The 17858-nt window shown below is 37.8% G+C and overlaps 1 protein-coding gene across 1 annotated transcript in view; it reads right to left on the bottom strand.

The window, feature by feature from the left end:
- The window catches only part of LOC129732152 (homeotic protein caudal), a 30113-nt gene extending 13577 nt beyond the window's left edge, over positions 1–16536 (bottom strand). The window contains exon 1 of the mRNA XM_055692714.1: positions 15652–16536. Coding sequence (XP_055548689.1) covers positions 15652–16162 — 511 coding nt within the window. The 5' untranslated portion in view covers positions 16163–16536. The remainder of the gene's footprint in view (positions 1–15651) is intronic.
- Between the last annotated feature and the right edge of the window lie 1322 nt (positions 16537–17858).

The following is a 17858-nucleotide window of genomic DNA, read 5'->3' as shown; positions in this document are numbered from 1 at the left end:
TGAGATTTGAGCTTTCATCTGTGCGCTTACCCTACTCTCCAGGCATCGGTTCTCCGTCGAGCAGAATGACAAGCAGAAAAGATAAAGTGACCTTGTTTTTATCGACCGTGCGAAAACATTCTCGAGCCTCCAGGTATGCCTAGACGATTACCCCATTCCGGCTTCCAGTAGCGATAGGCCGAAGGACGAAAATATTTTGACTTTCAGGGGTTGCGCGTTGGTTTCGGTTACGGTTTCGGCTATGCGGTGAACATTCACAAAGCCTTCGGAATAGATGCCGTAGCAGGGAAGTCTTGCACGGTTGGCTGAACGGGCCGGCATGGTAAAAATTTGGTAACTTCATCGCAAGTTGCGTAACAGTTGGGCTGATTGTTGACTCGATGTACACCGCCGGAATGGAACTAAATAATGTGGCGAAAGATTTATGACCCTCGTTGCCGTGGGTTTTTGTTGGACGGTGGTAATGGTTGCTTTTCTCTATTTTTTTTTCAGATGTTTTATGTGCTCTGCTTCAGCGGAGTGTAAATTTAAAGAAAAAATCGAAGTGTTCGTAACAAGTAACGAATAGAATGGGAAGCAATTTTTTGCGACAAGGTTTTCTGTTGCTACTACCTGAGTGGTTCATTAATTAGACTGTAAGTATGGATCACTATTACATAAATATGATGTATTATGTATCGCAAATGAAGCTTCCACGTTTGGAGGCTTTTTTTTACAAAGTGGGAAGCAAACTTTAACTGTACTATTATAACATAAATTTATGTTAACGTTAATGTATCTAAGAGATTTCAGTCGTGCGTACTTTAGATGCCATTCTATCGGTTTTTCTCTGTTCAGCAAAAAAACATGAGGAGGTTTATCACCAGACAAACATATTTGTAACGTTGCCAACATAACTGGGACTGGTATTCGTAAAATGTTCAGTTTATCATTGACTCAAGTAGATTCAAGTGAAGCACCCTAATGTTGACTGTACTTATTGATAGCATTCCAGATAATTTTAATCAATTCCTTGAAAAATTTGCGTATTTTTTGATATTATAAGCAATATTTAGTATAAGTACTTGTTTTATCCTAAAATAAAGTGAAGCAAGTTGTGACATCAGAAAAAATTCGGGTACAAAAATAAAGTTAAACCAATTTGGTCGAAACATGATCTGAAAAAGTATTGCACTTGTGCTGTGTTGGGATTACGATTACTTTTATAACAACACTTTTGTCCCTCTCATTCTCTTTCAACTGAATAAATATCAAAATAGCCACTAAATTTAGTGGAGCTACATAAGTATGACCAATTTCGGTGAAATGAAGAGAAAATGATGCAAAAAGATATTCTTTGATACGTTTCCGAATTATCAGTGATTTGACATAAGCGATTGCTTTCTTGTATATGAGTAGTTTATTGCTTGAAATTATAAATACTCAGAGGGAGAGATCAACGGTTAGAATGTTTTGAGACAAACAAATTGTCAGAATCTGAGCCAAGCGAACCAGAAAGGTAACATCCCATTGATTGGTATTAAAATCAGGTAAGGGAACATTCATAAATGACGTAGCATTTGAGGGGGGAGGAGGGGGTTTGCAGTTTTGTGACGAAATGCGACGAGGGGGAGGGTACGGGGTCAAGCCAAGCTACGTAGCAAATGTGAATCTTAGGAAAAAAGGTTTTTTTTTCTAATTGTTCTATTTTATCACTGTTTTGTCTGTTTAGGGTTATTTTTGACGTAGAACTACGTTTTTCTTTAGCCTACCACATAGGGATGTAAATAGGAAAACTATTAACGAAAAGGGGATGAAAAATGTCCCTTTTTAAATGCCTATAAATCGGTTTGTTTTCAACCGATATCCTTGATTCTTGCAGCAATTGATTGAAAAATGATACACACATCCACCCAAATGTAGAAAAGTGTTGATTGATTATGCGAACTATTGTACTATTCCAAGAAAACACGATCTGTTGCGGCCGTCTTATCTACTAAATGCGAGAACAGATTTTACAGATTTTGAAAAGCAAAATGTCTTTCTCAAGGCAAATTAACAAGTAATTGGGGGTTATAATTTTTTTGGCAATAACACAAGCATTCGGTGCTGGATCCTAGCAATCAAATTCTCGCGATCGAAAAATTTAATTCATTTATTTACCTTATGCCGCCCACTATTGGGGCAGCACAAAAGCTGCGATCAACATAACCGATTTTGAACAACAAACTGTCCCGTTCTGTTAGAACGCCTTAACAAAGGTGATTAATTCGATTTTAAAGGAATAAATTGAAGTCGATTCAATCAATCAGAATGAACAGAATTTCGTCGTCTCCCAACTGCTCAGTAGCAACATGTTGCAACACGCAAAAGCGAGCAAACGAAATCGTTTGATGTTACAAACCGCAACACGATACGGGTTAAAATCGTTGCGTGTGTGAGAGCACCATCGGTGTTTATTCGCTGGATACAAAAATCAAATGCGAATTGTGGAATAATTCGTCTAAAGAACATTAGAGAATGGTAAAACTGAACAAAAAGGCGTGGCCTATTCCGTAGCAACCTTCGGCTATAAAAGAGTGTTACTGGTAAAACCAGCTACATTCATTAGTCGGAAGGTGAGCTGGCTAGACCGTCCACAACGTTGACAGCAGTAGCAGCAGATATCAGCACTCAGCAGTAACAGCGGATTTCAGCGAAATGCCGCGGGTTGCGCCTGTGACTGCCTTTAAATCAAACAAATCACTTGCCCTGTGGTTGGTCACCATGTCTCAGGAGCAGTTCTTCTCACTTCTCAGCGTGTGTTGTCAGATTTTGAGCAGCAAAATGCCTTTCTCAAGGCAAATAAACAAGTATTTGAAGGTTAATCATTTTTTGACAACTCAAGCAAGCAATCTGTGCTGGATACTAGCAATTCAAATCTGTAGCGGCCGTCTAATTTACTGAATGTGAGACAGCTTTTACAGCTCCTGTTTTCAGTGTCTTTATACCCCCACTGTTGAGGCAGCACAAAGCAAGCGTTTGGAGACTTTATGGCTCGTTAATGAAACACTTACAACAATGCATTTGTTAATAGTGTGCGTAATTCTACGTCAGTTATCTGGTCGTGTCTTGGATACAACCTCCTACTTTTATTACTTTCATGTTTTTTCTTGTTCATTTTTGTGTTTTTGGTAATGAAAACAGGTTTTTGGTAATAAAAACAGGCAGAAAGGGGGGGGGGTGTTTATAATGCTACGTAATTATTTAGAGGGGGTCTTGACTTTGTGACGAAATGCTACGATGGGGGAGGGGGGAGTCAAAAAAACCTAAAAAAAAGCTACGTCATTTATGGATGTTCCCTAGTTGGATTAATTTGGATTTTTCTCATCAATTCAATTTATACTCTCTTTATGCATCTTGTAGTACTAAAAGCGGTTTACAAATTTATATAAAAATGCTTGAGACTACTGGAAAAAACTTCATGTATACTTCCCAGGTCAATCATTTTGTTGAAACATACGAAACTGAATATTTTGCGACTGACCACCGTACGTCTCCATAGTTTTATTTTCAAAATATCTCCCTATGAGTAACGATGTGCAAAACGGGACCCAAAATTCTGAAAAGAACAATGAATTTCCAATGGATTGTTGGTTATCCGATCGTTCCGAACTGTGTCACAAGATTGTACGGTAGAAATGAAATTAGAAATACATGTTTTTTTGGCTTCCCTGCAAAATGTTTTACCTCGATTGAGAAATTGGTGGTTTTTTTTTGACAAATCTTGAAAATCTACCAAAAAGTACATAAATTTCTCTTCAAAATGAAACTTGTTGAATCAAAATCGGATCAAAACTGAGAGAGTTACAGGTGTTTAAAGTTAAGCTAAAAATTGTGATTTCAAACACGAAAATCATAGAAATTGCCTGATATAGCAACATTCAAAGTGCGATTAAAATTCGATATCTCAACCGATTGTCATAAAACTTTGGAAACAGTTTGGGAATCTTTGGAAAAATGCAAAACATCAAAAATATTGACATGAAAAATCGAGGTTTTTCCGGCCTCCGACCACTGTGAAACGGCCGACTTGGAGTCACCACTTCGAATTTTCAGAAGCACGAGCCTCGGAAATATATAATGCGTTCAAGATAGCAGAGAAATAGAAATTTATTCAAGATGGTCGGCATACAATGTAATAAGTATCAAAGAAAGCACGAATAGCACGAGGTGCACTGAAAACTTTTATTTAGTATTTCGGCCAGAGTTTTGGATGGAATACTCCTATGTGGAGCAGTCTGAATCAAATATGGTTAGAGTGCTAAAATGCCAAAATTAACAGTATGCGGTGTTCTGAAGGGTTATGAGAAGAGCCAAGGAGCTAGGGACGGAGAGTTGAGAAGAATGATATTATGTTGCCTCAAATCCAATCCTGGCATATGGAATCCGAAATATGGCTATAAGGTACAATACCAACTGTCAAATCACGCGAAATATTCTCGCTTAAAAAGGCGAAAGGCCTTACAGTGCCAATACAGTGTCATCCAAATCGGACCTTTAAGCCGAATTTGGCAGCCACGAAGTGTGTTAGGCGTAGGTTTTGATGAAAAATCTTACATTAAATTTGATTGCCAAAAACAACGAGCAAATGTACGAGCAAGTTTTAACGAAAAATTTTCCATTGCAACTGGGCCTGGCAGTAATGTGGCAGGTAAGGGTAAATTTGGGTTTGCTAATGAATTCCCCCTTGATCTGACAAGGAATGTGAAGTTGTAGACTGAAGACTAAGGGCTTGCACACTTCGTCAACAATGTGTGTCAAGTGTATGTATGCTCATCGATTTCATGTCGATTTCAGACATTATTTGAAAAATCCCGTGTTTTGCTCAGAAAAACGTGATATTATTTTTAAAATGTTTATCGTTTCTTCGATTTTTAAAAGAAGCGTAAAAAACTGCTCGGAATGTCTTAAATAACATTTTGTCCATGTACATGAGATAACTGTCAATTAAGGCATCTCGAGCAGTTTTCTATTTTTGATTTAAAAATTGGAGGACAACGATTAACATTTTTTTTAAATCACGTTTTTCTTAGAAAATTTCGGCTGATACATAAAAATCAGAAAACCGTGTAAAACTTTAGGACCTAATTATCAAACAATGACTTCAATGAAGCGGTGTTCAACAGTACTAAAGAAATTTTTTTCAAAGTGAAACAAACATGCTGTTCAGATGCATCTTCAACTGTGCAGGGTTTATTGAGCTCTATTAAGAAAAAAGTTCGAGGTTTTGCCTGACCCGGCGGAATGTGAAGATGTAATATTCTAGAATGGAACGTAAAGTTGAATAAAAATACTGCAGTCCTGTTGAATTAGAGGCTATTCTATGTGTCCAGATGATCTTTTAAGGCGAAACGGGATTGTGGCTTGTTTCTACACAATTTTATATTAGGTTTTCTTTTACTTTACGATTGAAAGCGAAAAATCTTGTCTTCCTCTAAATAAATAGCGCTAAAAGTTCTACTTTAGGCATGCGCCAGCGCGCAGTGCAAACAAAGTTTTATGCACGTAATATTTATAATTCAAGCGAAAATTAGATTGCAAAATTCGAGGTGATTGCGACCACGTCCCGTTTCACTTTAGAACTCGCAAAAACGAATATAATTATTAAATTTAAACGTGATTTATTTCGAATAACAATTTTGAATGCATAAAAACTATTTTTGCAATGTAATTTTATTGCCTAAAAATAAACCATACTCGTTATGTAATAATATGTAGGTATAGTTTTCGTTGTCACAAAATGGAAACCTTTGGTTTTTGTTTAAAAACTACCCACCCCGCCCACTTTGGTGCCAAGTAGCAATCAATCAAAAAAGGCAGGCAGGAAATGACGAGCCCAACAGCAGTGGGTTCCATCGTAGAACAAAAATCTCCGGGGCCTCGTCAGTCATCGTGCCAAAAAGTGGCGAAGTTTACCAAACCGTTTATCGATTAATCTACTTCTGGTGCCAATTCTCACTACTGGTTGATTTTTTTCCTCTTACTGCTTAGGTAGATCCATTGCGAACTTTATCAACACACATTCAACGGAACTGCCAATGTCAACGGATTGATTAATTGCGTTCGCTGCCACAGTAATCAATCATACGAAAAAATCGCTTCGGAGCCTATACACTGGTACTTATCCACCAAAGCTTGCTTCCATCGTCTGTAGTAGATGGACAGCCTTCGACGAAAATAATGTTCAAACATCAGTGCGTCTTGAACTGTCCTACAGGTCAGACGTTTTTTCGGTTGCTTGTGGACTGGTCTTTGACTGCCTATAGCTTCAAAGTTTGTGTTTTGTCAGTGTGTCTTTTAAAGACTACCTGAAAGTTATTTCCCATCAGTCTTTCTCAAGACTTCCTACTTTTGAATTTAACATTTGTTTTAACTTTTTTCGTATCACCTGAAATGGCTGGACGGAAAAAGAAACCTCGCATCGCTGCGGGGAGGAAAAGAGAGGCATCTCTTTCTGACACATCGAGTGTCTGTAGTGACAATCCTTTTGATATTTTGCCTGAGCAAGAAGCTGGTGAAATGGAAGTTATTAATAATGAAACTATACAAAATATAAAATCTTTAAAAAAGGAGAAAGTTCCACCTATTGTGGTAACTATTTCTTCTGAATTTAATATATTCAAAAAGGAACTTTCAACGTTTGTTTCTGACGTTAAAGTTACCTATCAAATTGGCCGTAGAGGTGAATGCCGCTTATTAGCCGACTCAGTAAAGGGTCGTGATCGTCTTGTCCAGTATTTAACTGACAAGATGTACAAATTTTTTACATATGACACCAAGAACGCCAAGCCGTTCAAGGTTGTCTTGAAAGGTCTCACCAACGATCAAACCGTTGATGAGATCAAACTTACTTTAACAGAATTACTTGGCATAGCCCCTACCCAAGTAATTCTAATGAAACAAAAATCACGAGGCGAAAACAGTCAGAGAACTGGAATTTCCCTTGTTAATTATTTAATTCATTTTAACCGCAATGAGGTTAACAACTTAAAATTTTTTGAAAAAGCACATGCTTTGTATAATGTGCGTGTAAAGTGGGAAATTTATAGGAAGTATGGCGGAGGTGAAAAGCATATCACCCAATGCCGTACTTGCCAACGTTATGGCCATGGTTCCAAATTCTGTAACATGGACCAAAAATGTCTTAATTGTGGAGACTCTTCTCACAAAAAGGACACATGTCCTGTGAAAGAGAGTAAAAATTTTCGTAACGGCAACCATATGTCAAATTTTTATCAATGCCCAGTCCGGTTAGCAATTGTTAAGGCAAGGCAAGGTAAACAAAATTCAATTTCTCAATTAAAACCAACTTCAAAACAAAATTCTCCAAGCGTACCAGTGACGCATAGTTTACCTACTCCTTTGCATACCCGTTTAACTTATGCACAGGTTACAGGTAGTTCGAACATTATACCGCCTAGTGTTGGTAGTTCGAAAATGACCGTTAATATGGGTAAGCAAAACACGCTAGAAAATAATTGTACACCTATCACTCCAGCTAATATTGCTACCGAAAATATTTTTTCTAATGTCAACTGCCTGGGGCCTATTACGGCAGGTAAACTTTCTTTTTTGCAACAGGCAATGTTCGATCTTATGAACGCCATGTTGCAGGCAAAATCAATGTTTGAAGCCATTCAAATAGGCACAAATTTTACTATTAAAATTGTTTCTAATTTAAAATTTAGCAATGATTTTAAATAAAACAATTAAAATATTAAATTGGAATGCTCGCTCATTGAAGGCCAATGAGAATGAGCTTTTTAATTTTTTAACAGTAAATAATGTGCATATTGCAATTATTACTGAAACATTTTTGAAACCTAACATAAAATTAAAATATGATCCCAATTACGTGGTTCATAGATATGATAGGATTCAGGGTTCCGGCGGTGGAGTTGCAATTGTTATTCATCGCCGAATCAAACATCGTGCTCTTCCCCATCTTGAGACGAAAGTTATTGAAACTTTGGGAATTGAAGTTCAAACTGAACTTGGTATTTTATTCATTGCCGCAGCATATTTACCATTTCAATGCACATGCGAGCTCAAAAATTATTTTAAAGGTGATTTACAAAAACTCACCAGAAATCGTTCGAAATTTTTCATAATCGGCGATTTTAACGCTAAACATCGTTCATGGAATAATTCTCAAAGTAATTCCAATGGAAAAATTTTATTCAATGATTGTTCTTCAGGATACTATTCTATTTTGTCTCCGAATAGTCCTACATGCTTTTCTTCTGTAAGAAACCCTTCAACAATTGATTTGGTGCTAACAGATCAAAGTCATGTGTGTAGTGATTTGATCACACATGCTGACTTTGATTCTGACCATCTTCCAATAACTTTTTCTTTATCACATGAATCAGTTTTAAACCCTATGAGCTCTGTTTTTAATTATAACAAGGCTAATTGGGAAAGATACAAAACTCATATTGAGAGAAATTTTAATAATGAGCTTGATTTGCAAAACGAAGTGAATATTGATTCCGCTTTGGAAGCATTAAAATGTGCAATTGTTGATGCCAGGAATTATTCTGTTCCAAAGGCTCAAGTGAAATTTGATTCATCAATAATTGACGAAAATCTTCAACTTCTAATTCGTTTGAAAAATGTCCGCAGACGTCAATATCAACGTTCTCGTGACCCTGTTTTTAAAACTATTTATAAAGATTTACAGAAAGAGATTAAACATAGATTTACTCTTCTGAGAAATCAAAATTTTGAGACTAAAGTTGAAAAATTAAAACCATATTCAAAACCATTTTGGAAGCTGTCGAAGATTCTTAAGAAACCTTCAAAGCCTATTCCAGTTTTAAAAGATGGTGAACGTTTTCTTGTATCCAATGAACAAAAGGCCCAAAGACTTGCTCAGCAGTTTGAGAGTGTTCATAACTCAAATTTGAATTTTGTGAGTCCAATTGAAAATGAAGTCACACGTCAATTTGATTTAATTTCTTCCCAGAATTTTCTACCTGCAGAAATAATTGAAACTAACTTGAATGAGATTAAATCAATTATTAAAAATTTCAAAAATATGAAAGCACCTGGTGACGATGGAATCTTTAATATACTAATCAAACATCTCCCTGAGAGCACAATGGAATTTTTAGTGAAAATTTTCAATTGCTGCTTCAAAATTGCATATTTTCCCAAATTATGGAAAAATGCAAAAATTACTCCAATTTTAAAGCCGGATAAGAATCCAGCTGAAGTTTCAAGTTACCGACCAATCAGTTTGCTTTCTTCAATAAGTAAACTGTTTGAGAGAATTATTCTTAACAGAATGATGTCACACATCAACGAAAATTCAATTTTTGCAAATGAACAGTTTGGATTTCGCCATGGGCATTCCACTACTCATCAATTGCTCAGAGTTACTAATATGATACGAGCTAACAAATCTGAAGGTTATTCCACTGGAGCTGCTCTTTTAGACATAGAAAAAGCATTCGACAGTGTTTGGCATAAAGGTTTGATTGCGAAATTGCAAACTTTTAATTTTCCGATTTTCCTTATCAAAATTTTAAAAAATTATCTTACTGATCGAACTCTGCAGGTTGTCTATCAGAATTCAAAATCTGATAGATTTCCTGTCAGAGCAGGTGTACCTCAAGGTTCAGTCATGGGGCCAGTCCTGTACAACATATTCACTTCAGATCTTCCTGATTTGCCTCCAGGATGCACAAAGTCATTGTTCTGCGATGACACAAGCATTTCCGTAAAAGGAAAAAGCCTTCGTGTCATATGCAGTCGATTGCAGAAAAGTTTAGATATTTTTTCTTCCTACTTGCAAAAGTGGAAAATCTCTCCCAATGCTTCTAAAACTCAAATGATAATTTTTCCGCATAAGCCTAGGGCGTCTTTCCTCAAGCCAAACAATAATCACGTTGTCAAGATGAATGGGGTTATTTTAAGTTGGTCCGACAAGGTTAAGTACTTGGGACTAATTTATGATAAAAAACTTATTTTCAAAGAGCACATTGAGAGTATACAAGCCAAGTGCATCAAATATACGAGATGTTTATATCCTCTCATTAACAGGAATTCTAAACTTTGTTTAAAGAACAAACTTTTGATTTACAAACAAATTTTTAGACCAGCAATGCTTTATGCTGTACCGATCTGGTCAAGTTGCTGTTCAACAAGGAAGAAAACGCTCCAAAGGATTCAGAATAAAATTCTGAAAATGATTTTGAAGCGTCCTCCTTGGTTTGGTACACTCGAATTACATAGACTTACTGGTGTTGAACCATTAGAAGCTATGTCAAATAAAATTATTAACAATTTTCGACAAAAATCGTTGCAATCCTCAATTGCTACGATAAGCTCTCTTTATAGCCAATAAGTTAGCAATTAAGTTAGTTGTAAGTTTACTTCCCCTTTTCTGACAAGTAGGTTTAAATCCCTACGAATGATAAGTCCTTATTGCGAAAGCAAACAAATCCTAACAATTAAAATTTCAAATTTCTAACAGTGTTGAGAAGTCACCATTTGTGATTGGACACACATACTCATTATTTACTAATATTTATCATAAATACTTAAGCTACTAACAAATCCCCCCTTTAAAAAAAAAAAAAAAAAAATGTTCAAACATGTTGCGGCATGAAACACGAACCGGTAGATAGCCTATTTTGACCAGCAAAAAAGGCACAGAGAAATGCAAATAGAGTGTCAGTTTTTATTACACTTTGAACACTCGGAACCGAACTCGACAAGGTTCGGTAAACAGAATTTTTTACAGAAAAATCAATACTTTATTGCTTAATTGGTACGCTCCGGATGCCGCTTCCGACTCCGAGCATCGTACAACGAGACCGACCAAGGATTCGTATATCTGACCTTCGCAAATGCGGCAAATTCAAAGGGTCGACAACGCCATTGGCAGTTCGTTTACGGTGCATGTTTATTGGACCCGTACGTAATTCGCACATTTTCAAAAGGACATCTTAATTTTGGGAAAATGATGAAAGGTCGAACACCTAGGTGCTAAGTTCGAGCGCTTGACACGATTATCCGAACTCTTGGAGATTATCCAATTAGTTTACTTTCTACTTGTAGACAATTTGGGTTTGTCTGGCTCATCCTTCAATGCTACGATTATGAGACAAGACCAAAAAAAAAATAGACCGAGTGTGGAAAATTGCACCTAAATTTGCTAGTACAAACCAAAGTTGTCTCCAGGGTAATATTTCGAAAATTAGCACTTGCCTTGCCGCATCAGGAGTGTGATCCCGCATATGTTGGCACGTTTGGCAGCAAGCAACGCATAACACGCGGTTATGATTATTATAATTCTTTGGGGGAAACGAAAGATAAATGAATGTCGTTTTGTGTCGGAAAATGAGAGCGCGAGTGCTGCAAACCGGGAGGGGTGGGTTTATAGGCAGTTGTAGTATGATTAAAGAGTTTCTTGAGGAAATAGTTGGGCTGTGATACAATTAAAAAAAACTTCTTAAACCATTTGGCTGGTTTCGTTTGTTTCTAACAATAAGACAATAAAATATTGTCTTCATACTTCGGCCGCATAACCTTCTTTCAAAGACGACAACCATTGTTATAGAGAATTGTTCGGGCAATTTATTTTCTGTCTCCGCACTTCATATCGTTGTTTTACTTCAACAATCAACTTTCCCATCCAGTTACTCCAGTTACCAACGCAATTGCCATCACTGCTGCTGCAGCAGACTCATCTCGATGGCAACGGCATGCCGCTATAGCATTCGCTACAGCAAGTCATTTCCCTTTTCCGTTACCATGGAGGCTTTGGTGGCCGGAGCTTTTCTAATAGATTTGGCGACTTAAGTTTTATTCTTTTATGGCAGCACATAGACACGAAACATTCGAGGTTCCATCTCCTCGATCTCGCTTACTTGCTCGCTTGGTCTATGGTTTCTCTGGTAAGAGTAATAAACATTAAACGCAGCACAGGATAAATGGGAGAGGTCCTTAGGAGCTAACCGCTCGTTTTTTTTCCGTAGCCATTTCGAGCAACCGGCGGCGTTGTCTGTAAGCCGAAAAGGACATTTTTATCTCTCCCTTTTCATGGCATTTCTGCATGTTTCCAAAAATGGACAATGTTGGTGCAAGCAAACCAGTGGGATCGCAGATAATAGGAAAATAAAGCACATAAACAATTCCCCCTTTACGATTGTTCCGTGAGTCATTTCAGTTCACGTATTCGACTTCGAGCTCTTGAACTGCTGTGCCTCGCTGGGTTAGTTTATCGGCGTTTTATAGTTTGTTTTATAGTAAATAAAACAACTAAATATATCGAGTGTAAACTCCAATGGCCGACCTTTGTGTATCCATCCCTTTTTCCAGCGGAGGTGGCCGGGAAGTACTTACGCAGTAAACGACGGGGCCCGGAGTATGTGCTGTGTGGCCTATCAGACGAAACGAGCAGAATGTGGTTGTCGGTTGGGCGATCTCAGGTCTGATTTATGTTTGAGGTTGGAATTGATTTTCATTGTGAACCAACGCGATAGAAGGCTAATGTTTCTTGGGTTTGTATTGTTAAACAACTTAATATGCGTGCAGCTGTAACTGGGGGGAAGGGGTTTGTGGAGGTTCAGAATAAAAAAAATATTGATGAAACGTGTAACAGATTGAAAACAACTGTCAAGCTTGTGATGGGAGCATCTCAACTATACACTGCAAACTGGAGTTTTATGGTCTTTTCAGCAATTTAGAGAAAATACATGGTTTCTTTTTGTATATATTAATCATTCCGTGATATATGTTGTGTAAAGGTCTGTAGACATGATGCTGTATTGATATTTTTTATATTGTATACAGATCCAACACTACTTAGGTTTATTATTTGAACTAAAATTTATAAAAGGACATGAAAATTCAAAAAACGCCCCCGTTTTGAACATACGATTTTCGGAAGCTAAGACCTTCTTAATAAACGAAGAAGTGCTAACAGCCTACGCCAACAGTAATCCACATCAGTTCGTGAGAGCTAATGCATTAACGATTAGCTAGATAGCTTCCGAAATACCTTTTAACACCACTTTAACTCATCAAACGATAAACACCGCAGTTTTGTTTGACTTGGCGATTGAATTGTCGCGGGTCTTTGAGAAAGGTTTGGGAACCGCTTCGGGTCGATAATTCAAAAACGCTTACGATTCCGTTAGGTGTTGTTTCTTGATATGATAATTGTCTCCAGAGATAACCCCAGAATTCTCATGGATTGTAACATAAATAATTAAAGAAATCACAACAATTTTACTATTAATATGAATAAAAAGTTTATGCTAATACGCTGCGAGGAAGCTTTTCGCCCCACTTTTATAAATTACGAGCTTCCGCGGCCACAATAACCTGCTCAAGAACGAAGCGCGATTGAGTTTGTTTGCGTCGCACCGTTCCGTGTCGATTTTTTAGTTCTTTTCACAATTGATTGCAACGGTCCTTCGGTTACCTAAGCCGCCAGCGAGAGATCGTAAATATCGAAAGTCGTAAAACTTAAGATCGCATAAATTAACCAAGCCGCGGTTTTCGAAGTCGCTGTTCAGCTAGAAACACGCACACAGCTATCCACTCACACACAATAGGTCGATTTCATGAATATTCAAAAGGAAGCAAAAAGAAACCAACAACCACCCGGAACAATGCGGTTGGTTCAACCCAAAACGCTGCATAGCATGAGGAATGGCATTCGTCACTATGGGCAACGAATGGTAGCTACACAACTTTAACTTTGTGTTTCTGCCCGAAGAAAAAATGTGAAAAACCCACAATGATAATAGTGCTCAAAAAATGGTTCGAACTGAAATCACAAAGAATTCGAACTTTATGAAACTTTGAGAAATATATCATGCTTCTTTCTATTGGATTAAAAATGATCATTCGATTTCACAACTATTCGAATTGATTTACAATCAAGAATGTTTGTTACGCTTAAAAGTAAATTTGTCATCTCGCAAGGTCTAGTCGAAAATAAACTGAGGAGCTGGCCACACTTCAAAAATCTGACAGCCAAACAAGTTCACCTATCAACGCGTAGGACTCGTAATGGCAATTAGTCTATGAACTAACAGTTTCGAAATTAAAGTTGACATGCAGATAAACAAATATTTATATACAAGTATTCAATAGCATACCACCGGATTCCACGGAGGTGAAATCTTGCAGAGACGGCGCCGAACAGATGTTGATCAGGCCTACATGAGAGGAAGGCAAATTGATACAGTTAATAAGCATGTGAAAAATACCAGTGTTTCTTCGGCAATAAAGCCAAAAATGGCACTCAACATACAGGACAGAGTCTAGCGCAAAATCGAACTAGTTCAAGTACTTGGTATGAAAATATCAGCTATCTTTACGCATGCCTGGCGCATACTTTCCATGAGCCATCTGTTTATACTTACCCGTATCGTATCGCCAATTTACACCTCCCCAAGATACTAAAACAGCAGTAAAAAAGCGATCAAAACAAAGCACGAACAAATGAAAACCAGACACCGAACACATAAACACGCCGTTTGTTGACACTGGCAATTAAATTCTCTAATTTGAATAGTAAAGGTTGCGCCGGCCGCATCCATGGTATGGGAAAATCGTCCATTAATTAAATTGCCAATTAACAGTTCTGATAGAATGAGATTTCAATCTGCTGAGTAGCATAATGATGCCTAAAATTTTGAGCCTTACTGTGATGTTTGTATGTGTGTGTGTACAATACTACTGTGTAAGGAATCAAAACTACCACAGATATAAAATAATACAGGTAGCTCAGAAGAAAAACCCGTTATGCTATAGGTATACTCCCGAATCAATCGAAACAGACATTAAATTTAGGAAATTACACAATCGTAAAACTACAAAGCAACCAATCAGCTTTCCTTTTAACTTTATATTCAAAAGGCAGTTATATTTGAAGGCGTGTCGCCATGGTTACAGTGACCCTCGCTATACACGTTGGCATTATGCTCTACAAGAGATTGTGATCCTTTTAAGACGTCCCTTTTTAATTTCCTGCGTCTATAAAGATTCCTATCGGCAGATGCTGACTCAGCTCAATAGGTTTTAAAATAGTCGAACAAAATGGTGTCAAAGTTACCGATATAAATCATTTTGACAATGTTTTATATGTTGCAGCAGATCTTCTGAAATAGAGTACTTCTTACCGGACTTTTTATGGTCGATTTCAGAAAATCCTGTTTCATGAATTTTATGCCTCTTCAGAATAACTGCCGCTGCTATTCTGAAGGCAACTCGTAAGCTAAACATTCTTCCATCTAATCGAAACGATTTTATCGCTCGAGGTAGAAGTATAAAAACATAAACTTACCTTCAAACTGATTTATATCGGTTGCTCATAACGCTAAAGTTAAGAAGCTTTTGTAGGTGTAAGAGTAGATCAAATTGGAGATTATCAAAATATTATACGTAGTTTTGCATGCTCACACAAAAAGGCACTCTTTTAATCGTTCAGTTGAGGACTTCTTGAATACTGAACAAAAATGACAGCCGTCCTTTTCAACAACACATTCATAAGCATATTAATATATGTTGAATAAAAACTTGCATTCAGATGGTTTAAATACAACCATTTATCAAAATGTTTAAACGCCATGCACTGAGAACAAACATTGCCAAAATAAAACTAACCTGGATTAGGCTGCGTCTGGTAGGACTGCTTCTTGATCCACTCGTATGGGCTCTTGACAGGCGTAGGTCGAGAGGTAATTTGCGGCGACGATAATCCGTTGGGTGCCCCCGGGCTGGACATATCGCTGCCGGACACGGTTATCGGTGGAGAGGGCATACAATGTGGTCCTTCACCAATGTGGTCGCCTCCATGGTTATGGTTAGTGTTACTTGCCACCGATCCCTGACTGCCGAGATGCAGGCCGCCGGGACTTGGTCCGTGCGGAATCAACGTTGTCTGAGGCGGCGTTGGAAAGCTCTCATGGCCACTCCAGTCCGGGCTGGCCTGATGGAATGCATGTGGGTGGGTGTAGAACATGGGCTGTGGAGATGATTCACCGTCCCCGATGAATTGGGGATGCGGTGGCTGATGCTGGTAGTTTCCCGTATACCAACCGGATGCCGTGGAATAGGGTAGATTGCCCCCGTGGTTCTTCGGGTACATCGCGAAATGATTATAATAAGACACCATTTTTGCACCTGGAGCGTTCGGCGCTCTATCTTGTTACACAATATGTCACTTATCCAAATAATTTCAGAATTGCTACGGTTTCAAATAATTTTATACCACTTTAGATTTTTCCTCAACCATCATTGTACAAGATTCAGTTATCTTCCAGATTCACCATAAATCACAATCATCAATAGAGTGTAATCCTCTAATAACACCGCTTCAATCAAATTGGCCTCGTAAGTACACTTTAGTGTCAATCAAATTATGAAACGTATACAATTAGGCAATAAATAAAATTTCACTTTTAATCCTGGATGCTTTAAGCTCGACGCCTTCACAGCTGAAGCATCTCAACTGGAGCAAGAGACGAACCACAACTTTACTCAGCGAAACTCGACCACAGACTGATGAGTGAGACGTGTTTCATGTTTACCTTCCGGTCGAGCTGTTTGGGGCGTCACCAGACATACTCGACAGCCAATCCAGTCGCTCGGGCAGACATTGCTGTACCTGCGAACCAATCGCATGCGCGCGTTTGCTTTTTTTCGCTTCTACGTCAATGGTGCGAGAGCAAGGCGTAGAAGCAACAAATTTATCATCGGACAAAAGCGTGTGGTCTTTTTCTAACGTTTGCACTTACCACCGTCTTTTCTACGCCATTTCTGATAACACGCAAACCGCAACCAAACGGCGGTTTTTGTCTTCCAACTGGGTTAAGGCATACGGTGGGCCGTGTGGTGCTGCGAACTATTTGCCTGCGGTATTCTATTTTTTGTCCGTCGCGGATGTCTGCGAAAACCGGCACTTGTGCTCTAGCCAAGTTAAGGGAAAGAGCAGATACGCGCGATAATGACGCTTGATTAATGTCATAAAAGCCTTATTTATTTTATTCTGTTCTACCATCGCACGTAACTTGAAGACTGCGCTAAAAAGCTGGAGCCCCCAACTTCGGGAGGGGTATTTTTTAGTGCCACTAATAAATTTGCCCGCATCGGAAGGTGATCCCCTTCGGGAAATCATCGGTACTAGTACTAATAAGTCATAAACCGTCACTCAATTTCATTACTAATTTTGAAGCCATCACTCTTAAAATTCACTACCAGAAACAAACGAAACTTTTGCTCACGCGAATGCTAGCGCGCACTGTTAAGGGATCAAACTTTTTTTGTAATAAATATTTCGATTTTAATGGCAATTGAGCTTAATAGGCTTAACCAAAGCCGCGAAGGTTGGAATTTTGAGAATCACTATGTACATGCTGCAAGCTGTTAAATAAGAGTGAAGTTGAATAATGTTAAGTAACGAATGTATGCTTATAGCAGACTGTTTTTATAATATAAGAAATATGAATTTAAAATTCGATCTAGTCTTTCACATTTTGAATGGAGAATCGATATAGAGCTTTTTAAAAAATAACACAGATAAATTTAATTATTTGCAATACAAAAACCACTTGTTACATTAATAAGATGTTTTTACTAAGCTTTACTACATTACGCATCTGAAAATACAAATATGTACGTTAGTAAAAAATATTTAATAGAAATTAGGAAATCGTCAGAAATTCGAATAATTATGATTATGTTCTTCATTCCTTCTGCATAGGAAGAAATTCCTATCAAAGACGAAGAACGGAGCAAAGTTCAACCGAAATCGAAAGTGACAAATTTGAAAACAATAATAAATTTTTATCCTCCGTCTGGCACATTGTCGC

Source organism: Wyeomyia smithii, chromosome 3 (assembly GCF_029784165.1).
Source record: "Wyeomyia smithii strain HCP4-BCI-WySm-NY-G18 chromosome 3, ASM2978416v1, whole genome shotgun sequence".
Lineage (NCBI taxonomy): Eukaryota > Metazoa > Arthropoda > Insecta > Diptera > Culicidae > Wyeomyia > Wyeomyia smithii.
The sequence above is the reverse complement of the archived record's forward strand: the minus strand, read 5'-3'. Positions and strand labels throughout refer to the sequence as shown.